The sequence below is a fragment of the Hemitrygon akajei genome, chromosome 10 (assembly GCF_048418815.1).
Source record: "Hemitrygon akajei chromosome 10, sHemAka1.3, whole genome shotgun sequence".
Classification (NCBI taxonomy): Eukaryota; Metazoa; Chordata; class Chondrichthyes; order Myliobatiformes; family Dasyatidae; genus Hemitrygon; species Hemitrygon akajei.
This window is the reverse complement of record NC_133133.1, coordinates 53,148,282-53,161,447: the sequence shown is the minus strand read 5'-3', so window position 1 is coordinate 53,161,447 and position 13,166 is coordinate 53,148,282. Positions and strand designations below refer to the sequence as shown.

Genomic DNA, 13,166 nt, shown 5'->3' with positions numbered 1-13,166 from the left:
ATGCATCACAAAAAGTTAGCAGGTTGGTGCAGCAAGTAGTTAAGAGGGCAAATGATAGGTTGACCTATATTGCAAAAGGTTTAGAGTTTAGAAATAAGCAAGTTTTGTTACAACTGTATGGAGAAGCCATACAAAAGTACTATGTACAGTTTTTACCCCCCTTACCAAAGAAAGGATATAGTAGCAATGGAGAAAGTCAAGAGATTCATCTGCTAATTCTGGGAAGAGAGGCTTGTCCTATCCAAGAAAGGTTAAACAAGTTATGTCTGTATTCTTTGAAGAGTAAAGAGTAATCTTATTGAAACGTATATCATCCTAGGGGGACAGGACAGAATGGATGTTGAAATATCTTTGCTTGTGGTAAAATTTTGAATGAGGGGACATCGTTTCAAGGTAAAACAGTGATCATTCGAAACAAAGGTAAATAGAAATTTCTTCTCAGAGGATTTCTGGAATTCTCTGCCCAGACCATTGAAAGGGCTAGATCATTAGAAATATTGAAAGTGGGGGCATATACTTTGGGGTATTGAGGGCAATGGGGATCTGGCAGGGGAATAGTTGAAGACTGGGGTCACTTTGAATGGGGAGGCAAGCTTAATTAGCTAAGTAGCCTACTTAGGTTCCTATTTTCTAACATTCTTGTGTAGACAAGACTTAAGGACAAAAAAAAACTGGATTAACTCGATTCTTTAGAATGGTTCATCAAATTGTTTCAAAAGAGAATTCCAGACTACGTGCATTGATAAGCAGATAAGCTCTCGTCATTTACACAGTCACAACTATCACTGCAAAACTTGATATAAGATGGTTCATGATTAAAGCCTTTGACACAGCAAGAAGATTCAGCTACATGACGCAAGCATTATGGCTACTGAAATTGACCTCTATGTAGACAGGTCCCTGGAAAAGGAATAAGAATATCATATCACGTTCCTAACCTACTCTCCACTCCTGATAAGTGTAATGACAACAGGTCTAGTGTGCACCGTATTCTTTTCTACAATAGAACATTGACCAACTTTCAATGGGAAAAGATGAATCTGGTGGAAACAGTGTGAGAAAATTGAACAAAGCAAGTCAGTGACAGCAGTGAGAGTGAGCAGTAACAAAAGGGGAAATTCTCAAAATGTGGCACTGCGTCACAGTTCAATGTTGATGGTGACTTTGTAATGACTTAAATTTATTGATTGGTATCTTGAGTGGTTAGTAAAAGGTTGTTTGCTGGTTAGTGCTTTAAGAGTTAATTTTGTTTAATGCAATGAATTGCATTTTGTTGTTACTTCCATGGTTAACTAGCCCAGAAACTACAATGAATCTCTGAATATATTTTATATTTGTAAAACAGATGGGAATATAGCAGAGCAGGCCACATAGCTGGATTCCAGTATTAAGAAAGCTTTGGACAATACAAGTCCTTTTAAGCTACAAAATGCTTATATCTAAGGGGTGCGAGCTTTAGCTGTCCAAGCTAGTCATCATAGCTAAATTAGGGGAAACTGTAAACCAAGTAGAAAAATGCAAAAATTAACACAGGACCTGGCAATTCAGACCAATACATAATAGCAAGGTGACAAAACAGATCATGAAAGATACAAAATTAAGCTTGAAAAGGAACTCAAGGGATATCAAAATAAACATTATTACTTCATGATTATAGTAGGAAAAAGAGGCTAATAAGAATGTAAGCTCCTTGAAAGCCGGTTCAATGAATTCCTAATTCAAATTAGGAAGTCATCAGTATCTTTGAAAGATGACAAGAACATGCTGTGGGGTTTATTTTATGTGAAAAAAACTTTTACATGTTCTTAATGTTTACTAAATTTCAAACTCAGAATTAAAAAGAATGGTAGATTATTAATATAATAAAGAAATTGAAAGACATGGGAAAGAGAATGAGAGCAGATTGTCTAATTGGCAGAATGTGATTGATGATATCCAACTAGGATTTGTACCGGGGCCTTGGCTACATACTATTTTTATTAATGATTTATGGATATTATACTGAATGACCAATTTTTCTGTTAAAACAGTTAACCTGGGAGCAAAAGATAAAAAAAATACTATTAATAGAAGAAGCAAAGTAATAGAAACTGAAATATAATACTTGAAAATCTAATGTTATGCCGAAGTTGTATAAAACCCTGGTCAGGTTATATCTGGAATCCAATAAACCATTTCTGAGCATCACAACTTGGGAAGGATGTATCAAACATGGAATGAATGCAAAATAGATATACTGGAATGACATTGAGATTCCAAAGCTTAAAGTATGAGGAGATATTAGAGAAACTAGAGCTGTTTTGGAATTTAGAAGTTTAAAGGATGATACGAGTGATGTTTTTGAACTATAAATACAAATTAATAAGACAACTGGAAAAAGATTATTTCTTCTGCTTGAGGAGTCCATGATCAAGGTGCAAAGTCTAAAACTTATGGCCAAGGCATTCAAGAGTGAAGCTAGGAAAAAGCTTATATGTAAAAAGGATGTTGGGGATATATGGCTAAGGTGTTAGATGGAGTTAGGTGACATATCAGCCAGAACCTTGTTAAGTGGCAGAATCGATTTAAAGGGTGGAATAGTCTATAGCAAGCTGTATTGATATGCTTATATATGAATGGCTACTTGGGCAAGATACAAAACACACCTCAGTTTGAATGAGTGCCTCTAGTCAAGGTGGGAAAAGAGAAAATAAATTAAATTGCAATATATTTAAATCATAATATCCATTCTCCTATACATCATACCAAAAGAAACTCTAACATTGACAAGCACCTGGGAAATCACAGTGATGAATGCGTCGCTTCTCCAACTCAGGGTTGTTACGTCGACTATATTTCGTTTGCTGGAAGCTAGGTTGACATGTCTGCAAAGTGGGTGGAAGACTGTGGATCTGCGAATGATGAACGATCTTTGATGCCACTGATGCAGCATATGATGGAGGAGGCGAGAGTGTATTGATCAGTTCAGGCTGGTTTTCTGGGCTACCAGGCTGGGAGTTAGGTGGTGAGGGTGGTAAGTATGAATTCTGCTGCTGATAAAATTGGGCTGGCACAACATAGCCACTTGGTGTGGATACAACAGTTTGAAAATGTTTAACTGAAGATTGGGAACATGGATTGTTTGGTCTACCCATGCCTGTTGACATGGTAACATTGTTACGACTGTGAATAACTGTAGTGTTGCTGAGTGACTGTGTGGAGCTCAAAGGCATATTGACAACATCTGTGTTCATTGGCATTTGGTACATCTGGGGTTGCTGTGAACTGACAGGGAGCGGTAGATCTGGGGAAGGGGCCTCTTGCTTGATGAAAATATTATTCACAGGAACTGAGTGTGGCACACTGAACACACTGGTGAACTCAGGCAGGGCATTTATCGTGCTGGATGTGCACGACTGGGTAAAATTAGTGTCTTGCTCTGTCTTTACTTGTGGGAGGGCTGGCTTTGTAGATCTGTAAAGACCTGTTCTCAGGTGTGTGATATCAGGCAGAATTAGGTTGATATTCAAGCTGTATGGAGATGTAATTTGCTCCTCAAAAAACTCATCTACTACTGAGGCACTCTCCCTTCGGTATTTCTTCTGGTCCAGAATTGTTGGAGCTGGTGGAATTAGCGGGGCCAGATACTTGTCCATTTCTGTTTTTACCTTTAAAAAAAAATGAATACAGGTATTTGTTTTGAGTACATTGGTAAACAAGCACAGATGCCTATTGTGATTAACTTCTTTTTAATTCTGTGGTGTCAGAGCTCAAAAGTTTTAAGTTGTAATTTTACTTTAATATTAAACAGCTCTCAATGCTGAAAATCTTTAAAGATTTAAACATTTTCCAACGAAGAAATGATAAATTATCGCCTTGTCATGGCATTTTAAAGCTCTAGACAAGCTACATATACTTCAGGTTTTCCAGTAAGAAAAGTCGATCAATACTTATGAACTTACAGAATACATTATTCAACACACCAACCACAGTGAGCAGGCACAGAAGGTAAAACAGGAACTTTCCTAATATTAAAATTTCAGCCATTAAAATGATCTCTCAATGATGTTCTTTATTTTTAAACTGCTCTTCTAGATACTTGTGAAGCTTTTCTTTTCCCCTTAAACAGCGTGAAGTGCTCTGTGGAATGTATTAACCAAAACTGAAGAAAAATAACTTGCCACCAAGCTGCTAGCAGCATTACAACAGGTAGTTTGACAAAATTGTAATTTTATTCTGATAAAATTACACTGAGATTCACTGAATCTCATTCAGTGCTGCAATATCATACGATCAGTAAGAAGAGCACTGAGTGCACAAACGGCAAGACACAGGCTGAAAATGGCCCATGCAGTAAATTGGTAGCAAAATTACCAGCACTGAATTTCTCAATATAAGCATCCTCAGACACTTCTACATTATTTATACTGTCAGTCTCAACCTGAGAAAGCTGAACATAAGGATTAAAGTAATACAAGAGATACTGTTGTTAAGTATACTGCTGCATGACACCATGAAAAGAAATTGCTTATTGGATACATGTATTTTCATAGTTAAATGGCAGTATATATACAGCATATATAATTCTACTTATAAAATTAGGATTGCACTTTAACTTCCGCAGCCAAAGCCTGCTGCTGGAATTCTTACTTCGTGCATTGTTTGACTAATTCAGGATTGTGGTTTCAGTAAGGGAAATATTAGATATTTTTCTAATCAGTGCTACTTCATATTTCAAAAGCATAGACAGTCTTGGTTTGACAGCTATGCTTTATTTTAATAGCTTCTGTACATTGGGAGTAATTCAAGGATTTCAGTGTTATATTTCTTGGATCTCATTCAGTTTTGCCAAGCTTAACTAACAACTCAATGGAAGGGAGTTTAAGGTCAGCTGGTGGTCGTACCAGGAGCCCATAGTTACTGTGCCATACCACAAATACCTCTATAAATAATAAGCTTGCTCTATTGAATAAAAGCAATTGAGCAAGTTGAACGCTTTCCAACAAGCCAAAAAATGTGTCCTAACACCTCAGACTGTTAGAAATAGAAAGGAATATAGAAAGCATAGAAAGGAAATGGTTACTTTTTAAGTAAAATATATTCTGCCTCATGCTTAAATCCAGATTTAGCTGCACACTGACATTACTAAAGAAATCAAATGCAGCCCAGTTTACAGTCGTTTTTCAACTTTTGCTGTGTGATATTCATTAATAATTTCTTGAGGCAAACTTGATGACAGTTTCACTCAGCCCTTCTGCCTGAGCCTAATCTGAGACAAGTGTGGCTTCTGCAATAAACGTACACTGACCCAGAGAGAACTGCACTGCAGAGGCAACATAAAGATTGGGACATTGACATTTCTATCTTAAGTTTAAAGCGAGCTCTTTAATATAAAAATCAAAACACATTTCTATTGCTTTAAAATCTGACAATGTTTTATTGTATCATATCAATCCACATATATAGTATTTTTTTAAAATGACTTAGAGGCTATTCAGTGAACGGTTTGACTTAAAATATTAAAACGTCCAGTTAAACTTTATCCACTATCTTAAAATTTTAAAGTAGTGAATAAGTTTTAACCAAGCTTTTAATATTTTAACTAACACTTAAAATATTCAATGTCACCGAATATTACAGGCCAATACCTACCCCAGGAATGAGAAACTGGAACATATTATTGACCAGCTTACAGCCCCTATAATTCTCTTTATTATGAACTGGATTATTTAGCAAAACTGCATCTGATCCATTTGTTGGACATACAGCTTGTAAACATAGAAAAATAGAGATGAACTGCATAAATATTATACTGTATTAAGTAAAAAGCTGCACTGACAACATGGAATGAGAATTGATTTTCCACTCAACTATTGTAGTAGTCCATTATATTGTGAAAGCATCACAAAATGTATTTTATAATTATTGGAGTCAACAGTTTGTACAAGATTTAAACAACTGAAAAGTCAATTTGATACCGGTGGATTTTCAGAAAAATAAAGATGGGGAGAAATCTGATCAAATAATTGAAATAATCTCTAATCTGCTGAGGACCTAATAAATGGAAGACTTATAAACTGTTAAAAAGAGTCTGATGAAGTCTGATCAAGATGAATGGACAATTGCAATTTGCTGCAGTCAACAACCACTAACTGTACTTAACACATCACAAAAACCATTAAGTACATAGTAACACAGCATAACAGCCAGACATCTGTTCATGAACATGGCTCCTATTGGTATGTAATGGAAAATAATACAGGAACTGCAGAGATATGCACACAGTCATCAAATCTTTATCATCATTGACAAATACTTTTCTCATCTCAGAGTATTTACAACACCATTTGCTGTTAAGCAAAGTAAGCTACAACAGTAACTTGTGTTGTCTAATTCTGAAGTTGGATTTAAATTAATCATTATTTTTCAAGAAAGATTAAAGTATTCAAAAAGTCCAATTGATATTTGCTAGAATAAATTTTATGACACCAATTAACCCTGTGATACACACAAAATGCTGAGTGCCTCCAGCATTTTGAGTGTGTTGCTGGGATTTCCAGCATCTGCAGATTTTCTCTTGTGATAGGTTTTATCACCTCTGATTCCGCTTGGTCATATGTATGTTATTTTGTCTTGGACCCAAACACTGAATAAATTGTTGAAGGACCATTAGGTCATAGAAGAGGAATTCCTAGTCATAATAATTTGAAAAATTGAGTCAGATCTTTGTAACATAGGTATTTACTAAATGTATCTAATTATAACTTAAATAAAACAAAAGGTTTGAACTTACTTGACTTGGAGATGATGCATTTGTTTGCAGCAGTTGCAATAAATGTGACTTCAGTAAACCTGATGATTTAATAGTATCTTCTCCTAGAAATATATTCGTCTAGGGAGAAAAGAACAGAAGGGAAATTTAAAAAATGTTCTACTTACTGAGTTAAAGAATTTTTTTTGAAGGTTTTACTCTCTGAGGAAAGATACAAACAGTCAAAGTTATTCCCTTGTACTTATTCACCTCTCAGTACCCCATGATAGATACACGTAGCTCCAAGTTCACAGACCGTCCTCCCTCTATCCAAGAAGCACGGTAGGAGCCTGAATGAAGACGTTCTGCACTTCATTTTAACATGACTGCCCCCTACCTCTGGCCACTTTCACTGCTATACTGTGTGCTTTATTCTAGAAGTTAATGTTTCCAAATTCCTGCTTTCAAACTCAGATGATTCTACCATGGAACCATATACACTTACAACACAGAGGGAGACAATTCAGCAGACTATGCCACTGTTTGTTTTTGATTAAACAATGCAAAATTAATCCCACAGCTTTCCTAATTATAACTCTCCATTTCATTCAATTTTTCCCTACTTTTCCTTGAAAGATGAAATAGTTTCTGCATTATCTATGCACAATTTGATTCAATTTTCTTTCCCAATTTATTCAATCCAAATCCTTTTTGATTTAAAAACATGATAAGGTCACCTACTTAATCTGTCCCAATGACAATGGCCTCTATTGGATTTCAAAACTTAAGCCTGTGGTTCCTGTGATGTATGCCTTTGGAGAATGATTAATGCAGAAGGACTTCCTTTATGTATCAGGAGTATCAATACAGTTTGCAGGTAGGTTGAAGGATAAAAGGACATGCATATTGAAATATGATGACACAATTGAAACTGTTATCTGGAACAATGGATGATTGTTGCTGCAATCTTTTTAGTAACAATAATTTTTCAAACAATTTGAATTGATCATCAAGACTGTGTACAAAAGGGGACAATCTGGGTGTCCCTGAACTGTAAAACATGGATAAACTGGAAGATACACTCCCTACTGAAGTCCAGGTCTCAGTGTTCAGGTGACCCTAACCTTTACAGGAAATCGAGATATGATGCCCAGAAAGCTATCAGTGATGCCACAAATAATACCAGCCCAATTTATAACCCTGGACAAGCCATCAATTGTGACAATGAGCTACAAAATGAAGTCAGCAGCATCACTGACAACAGTGATGATGCATTCTGCACACTTTGAACAGACAGGGGTTGGAATGTCACTACCCACCCTGACAACTGCCAACAGTCACCGGAGAGTAAGCCTGTGGAAAGCAACTGGTCTGGATAGTTCCCTGACTGTGTCCTTAGATCCTGTACAGAACAGCTGGGGTGGGGCGGGGGAATAATTGTGGACATTTTTAACTTCTTCCTGCTTCATCTGAGACTCCCATCTGCTTTAAGACTGTGATCACCCCAGTATCTAAGAAAAATAAGGTACATGACTTAGCGGCTACTGCTCAGTGGGTCTGACAACCACCGTCATGAAGTGTTGTGTGGTTGGTGGTAGCAACTATTAACAGACAACCTCAGCTCACTGCCATTCCCCTACAGGTCTATGGCAGATGCTATCTCCCTGATTCTACACTTATTTCTGGAGCATCTGGGCAGTAAAGGGACCTATGTCAAACTATTGTTTATTGACTACAGCTCTGCCTTCAGTATTGTAATCCCCAAGCAAACTCAACTCAACCAGCAAATCTGCAACTACACACATCCCTTTGCAATTAGATCCTGGACTTCCTGACCATCAGACGACAATCAGTAAGGCTACAATGATCTTCAATGCTGATGCGGCACAGGGCCAAGTTCTCAAACCCCTACTGTCTATACATGCATAACTGCATGGCCAGATTCTGGTCCAATTCCACCTACACACCTACCAATGATACCACCGCAGTGGGCCCCATCTCAAATAATGGTAAGTTGGAGTACAGATTGAGAGCCTTGCAATATGGTGTCATGACAATAATCTTTCAAAATCCCAAAACAAAAGAATATGTCATTGACATTAGGAAGGGGAGCAGTGCACATGCTCCTGTTTACATCAATGTTGCTAAGGTCAAGAGGGTTGTGAGTTTCAAGTTCCTCAGAGTCACCAACAGCCTGTCCAGGTCTAACCACATAGATGCTATGGCTAAGAAAGCTTTCCAGTACCACTGTTTCATCAGAAGGTTAAGGAAATTTAGCACGTACCTTTGATCCTCAGTAATTTTTAATCAAGCCACTACTGAAAGCATCCTATCTGGATACATTACTGCTAGGTGTGGCAACTGCTCTGCCCGTGACCACAAGAGCTGTGGACACAGCTCAGTACATCACAAAATCAGCTTCCTCTCCACAGCCTCCATCTATACTTCTCACTGCCTCAGCAAACAAGTCAGCAAAATCAAAGTTCCCACTCACTCCAGATATCCTCCCCTCTCCTCCCTCCCATTGGGCAGTAGATAGAAAAGTGTGAAAGCACATACCACCGGGTTCAAGAATTGCTTCTTTCCCATGGTTATAAGATTATTGAAAGCTTCCTTAGTATGATAAAATGGACTCTAAGCTCAATCTACATTGATTAAACCTATTATCTACTTGCACTGCACTTTCTCTGAAGCGTAACACTTTATGCTACACTCTGTTATTTTTAACTTGTACCACCGCAATGCACTATTATAATGAATTGATCTGTATGTATGGTATGCCGATAAGATTTTCACCGTACCTAGGTTTGTGTGACAATAATAAGCAAGTTTACCAAGAAGGTTGCGGTTGTTGACATAGGGAAAAGGAGGGGCATGATTCGTTGGCAATTTGGCTTACTGCCATCCTTCCGCACAGGAAGTAGTAATTAATATAGATGGTTAATGAGCATGTCGATTGCCAATATAATGTGTCATGAATGAACAGCCAAAACTTCTTTCATTTAGACACCATGCAGGAGAAAGACAACAGGTTGGTACGCAGAAATCATAAGTTCGATACAAGTTATTTGTTTACAGGAGTGACCAATATCATAAGTGCAGGGCAGTATGTACAACAGATCCAATGTTTATAGGAAAAACATATCCATTTTCCTTGACTTGAATCCAAATTTCTTGTCCTCATCATTTGTGTATCTTGTCAAAACAAATATGAATGACCAGAAATTTCCTCTAATAAAATTTGGAATGATCAAACTCTGCTCTCTGCCCACGATTTCTATGCTCTGTAGAAGTTGGTGCTGCTTCCTGCATTTCTTCTAGAGCACTCATGATCTCCATCTTGACTGCAACTGCTTTACGGTCTCCTGACAGGCCCACCTCTTCTCAGAGTGGAAGTTATATATTCTTGTCTGAAGTTCCTCTCTACCAAATGTTAAAGCATCAGCAGGGATACTGTCTCTTCTCTAAGGTTTAATATTTTTCAGCTGACACAAGCCTTTTTTAACTTTTTAGTTTGTCTTGGGATAGAGTCAAGAACATTCTTGTTGAGGAAGAGTCAGGAAATTATAGGGTCTTTGAATTATTCCATCCAAGAAACGTGGACAGTGGGAAATCTGCAAATTTTGCTGCCTTCATAAACTCGTCTTCATTGAGGGCCAATAAACCTCTGTGCAACACATACAAAATGCTCAAGGAATTAAGCAAGTCAGGCAGAATCTATGATGGGGAATAAACAGTCAACGATTTGGGCTGAGACTCTTTCTCAGGAGTTGAAAGGAAGGGGGCAGAAGCAAGAATAAGGCAGCGGGGGAGAAGGAGGAGTAAAAGTTGGCAAGTGATAGGCAAGATCAAGTGAGGAGGAAAGTAGGTATGTAGGGATGGCGGGGGTATGAGGTAAGAAGCTGAGAGGTGATAGATGACAGAGGTAAAAGGCTGAAGAAGAAAGCTGATTGGAGAGGACAGTACACCATGGAAGAAAGGAAAAGGGAGGGTAACTAGAGGGAGGTGATGTGTAGATCAGGACAAGATAACCAGAATGGGAAATGGAAAAAGGGGGTGGAGGGGAGTAATTACCAGAAGTTGGAGAAATCAATGTTCAAATTGGAGGCTACCCAGATGGAATATGAAGCTTTATTCTTCCACCCTGAGTTTGGCCTCATTGTGACGATAGGGAAGGCAATGGACAGGGAAGGGAACATGAATTTGGATTGAAATGAGTAGCCACTGGGAGATCCTGCCTTTTGCAACAGAGCAAATGTACTTGACATGTAGATAGATCTCTGTGCTGTGCAAACTGTTGTTAAGCAAGGCTGCATCATTTTCCCAATATTTACTGAATTTTGATCAGTTATACTGAAGCTTCTCTCCAATAAATTTCTTATTGGTGTGGTGCAAATGGGATACTGATTGACCTATGATACCTCCATTCCTAAACTAAGAAGACTTCAACTACAATTATTGAACTGCAATACAGACAAAGCTCACATATGCACATGTTTACAGGCCCAGTTCTAAGTTATTCTTGTTTGTTTACAAAGCATAGACCTTTTATTAAACACTCCCAAAACAAAGACCTTCCACTAACTTCTGAAAGCAACACCCACCTCCAACAAGATGGCACCCTGGAAAATGTGTCCTATTTCCCCTATTTCAAAAGCCACCCATCAGTGGAGACAGACAATGAATCTTCATCATCACTTTCTGTGTTTCAAGATAGCCTCTGAGGAATACATTTGAAGGTCAAGACCTCAAACACAGCAGAAAACTCATGGTCTACCAGGCAGCAGTGATCCTTATATTCCTGATTTTTTTTTTATCCTGAACCACAGCCCATCCATAACAGAAACCTCAAAGGATTGGAAAATGCAGTAGCAAAACTGTCTCAGCAAAAACATGTTCACATCCACTGGCAGTGTGAGTAAACAACCATTAACATCACCAACATACCCAATGTCAAAATGTTACATATACTCACAATGACTAATGGGCAGGCCACGTTATAGGCATGTCTAACAACAGACTCTCAGAGTGTCTATTCTACTCCTAATGAGGTCAAGGTAACAGATTGCCAGGTAGATAGAAGAAGTGATTGTAGCGGATGGAGATAATCCAGGCAAGTGTAATGTATTGCATTTGGGAGGTCAAATGAAAGGAGAGCATATACAGTTAATGGTTTTCCCCTCAATAGCACCGAGGTACAGAGGGATCTTGGGGTCTATAGTTCACTGAGTGGCTACACAAGTGGATAAGATTGTAAGAATTGTATGGACTGCCTGCCTTCATTGGTATGAGTGTTGAGTATAAGAGGAAATCACATTGCAGCTACACAAAACTTTAGTGCAGTTCTATTAGTTTGACTATAGGAAAGATATGGTGCAATAGTTTAAGACTATAAAAGATTCAAAGTTCAAGTAAATGTATTATCAAAATACATATATGTCACTGAATGCAACTCCGATGATTGTTTCGTTGAGGGAATACTTAGTAAATTCAACAACCATAATAGAATCAGTGGAAGACTGCACCCAACAGGGCGGATAACCAGTGTGGAAACACAGCCAACTGTGCACATACAAAAGAAAATAAAAGAAATATTAACAAAAATAAATAAAAAATAAATAGAGAACATGAGATGACGAATCCTTGAAAGTGAGTCCATAGGTTGTGGGAACTCCAGTGATAGGGCAAGTGAGGTTGAGTGAAGTTATCCTCCTGGTTCAAAAGATGGATGGTTGAGGGGTAATAACTGTTCCTGAAGCTGGTGGAACAAAATTAGGAACATAGGAACAAATTAGGCCATTCAGCCCATCAAGTCTGCTTTGCCATTCCATCATAGTCAATTTATTATCCCTCTCAACTCCACTCTCCTTCTTTCTCCCTGTAACTGTTGATAACCATTGATGTTTTGACTAATCAAGAAACAATCAACCTCTGGTTTAAATATGCTCAATAACTTGGCGGCCACAACCGTCCATGGCAATGAATTTCACAGATTCACTACACTCTGGCTGAAGAAATTCCTCCTCATTTCTGTTCTAAATGGATGTGTCTCTATTTGGACATTGTGCCCTCTGGCCCTAGACTTACCCACTATAGGAAACATCCTCTCCATTTCCACTTTGACTAGACCATTCAATACTCGATAGGTTTCAATGAGATCCTCCCTCGTACTTCTAAACTTCAGCGAGTACAGGCCCAGAGTCATCAAACTCTCCTCATTTATGAAAACTTTCATTTCTAGAATTATTTGTGTGAATCTCCACCGAACCCTCTTTAACGTTACCACATCCTTTCATAGATAAGGGCCCAAAACTGCTCAAAATTCTCAGTGAGGCCTCACCAGCACTTTATAAAACCTGAGCATTACATCATTGCTTTTATGTTCTAGTCCTTACAAAATGAATGCTAACATTATATTTGACTTCCTCACCACTGA

The 13,166-nt window shown here is 38.0% G+C and overlaps 1 protein-coding gene and 1 long non-coding RNA gene across 2 annotated transcripts in view; one reads left to right on the top strand and one right to left on the bottom strand.

Annotated features, from left to right (window-relative positions):
• Positions 1–13,166, bottom strand: part of LOC140734395 (Krueppel-like factor 5) — a 63,422-nt gene that overhangs the window by 32,479 nt on the left and 17,777 nt on the right. Inside the window, exons 2-3 of the mRNA XM_073058282.1 lie at positions 6,773–6,871; positions 2,774–3,647 (exon numbers count right to left, since the gene is read on the bottom strand). Coding sequence (XP_072914383.1) covers positions 2,774–3,647; positions 6,773–6,871 — 973 coding nt within the window. The remainder of the gene's footprint in view (positions 1–2,773; positions 3,648–6,772; positions 6,872–13,166) is intronic.
• Positions 1–13,166, top strand: part of LOC140734396 (uncharacterized) — a 37,337-nt gene that overhangs the window by 7,994 nt on the left and 16,177 nt on the right. The window lies entirely within an intron of this gene.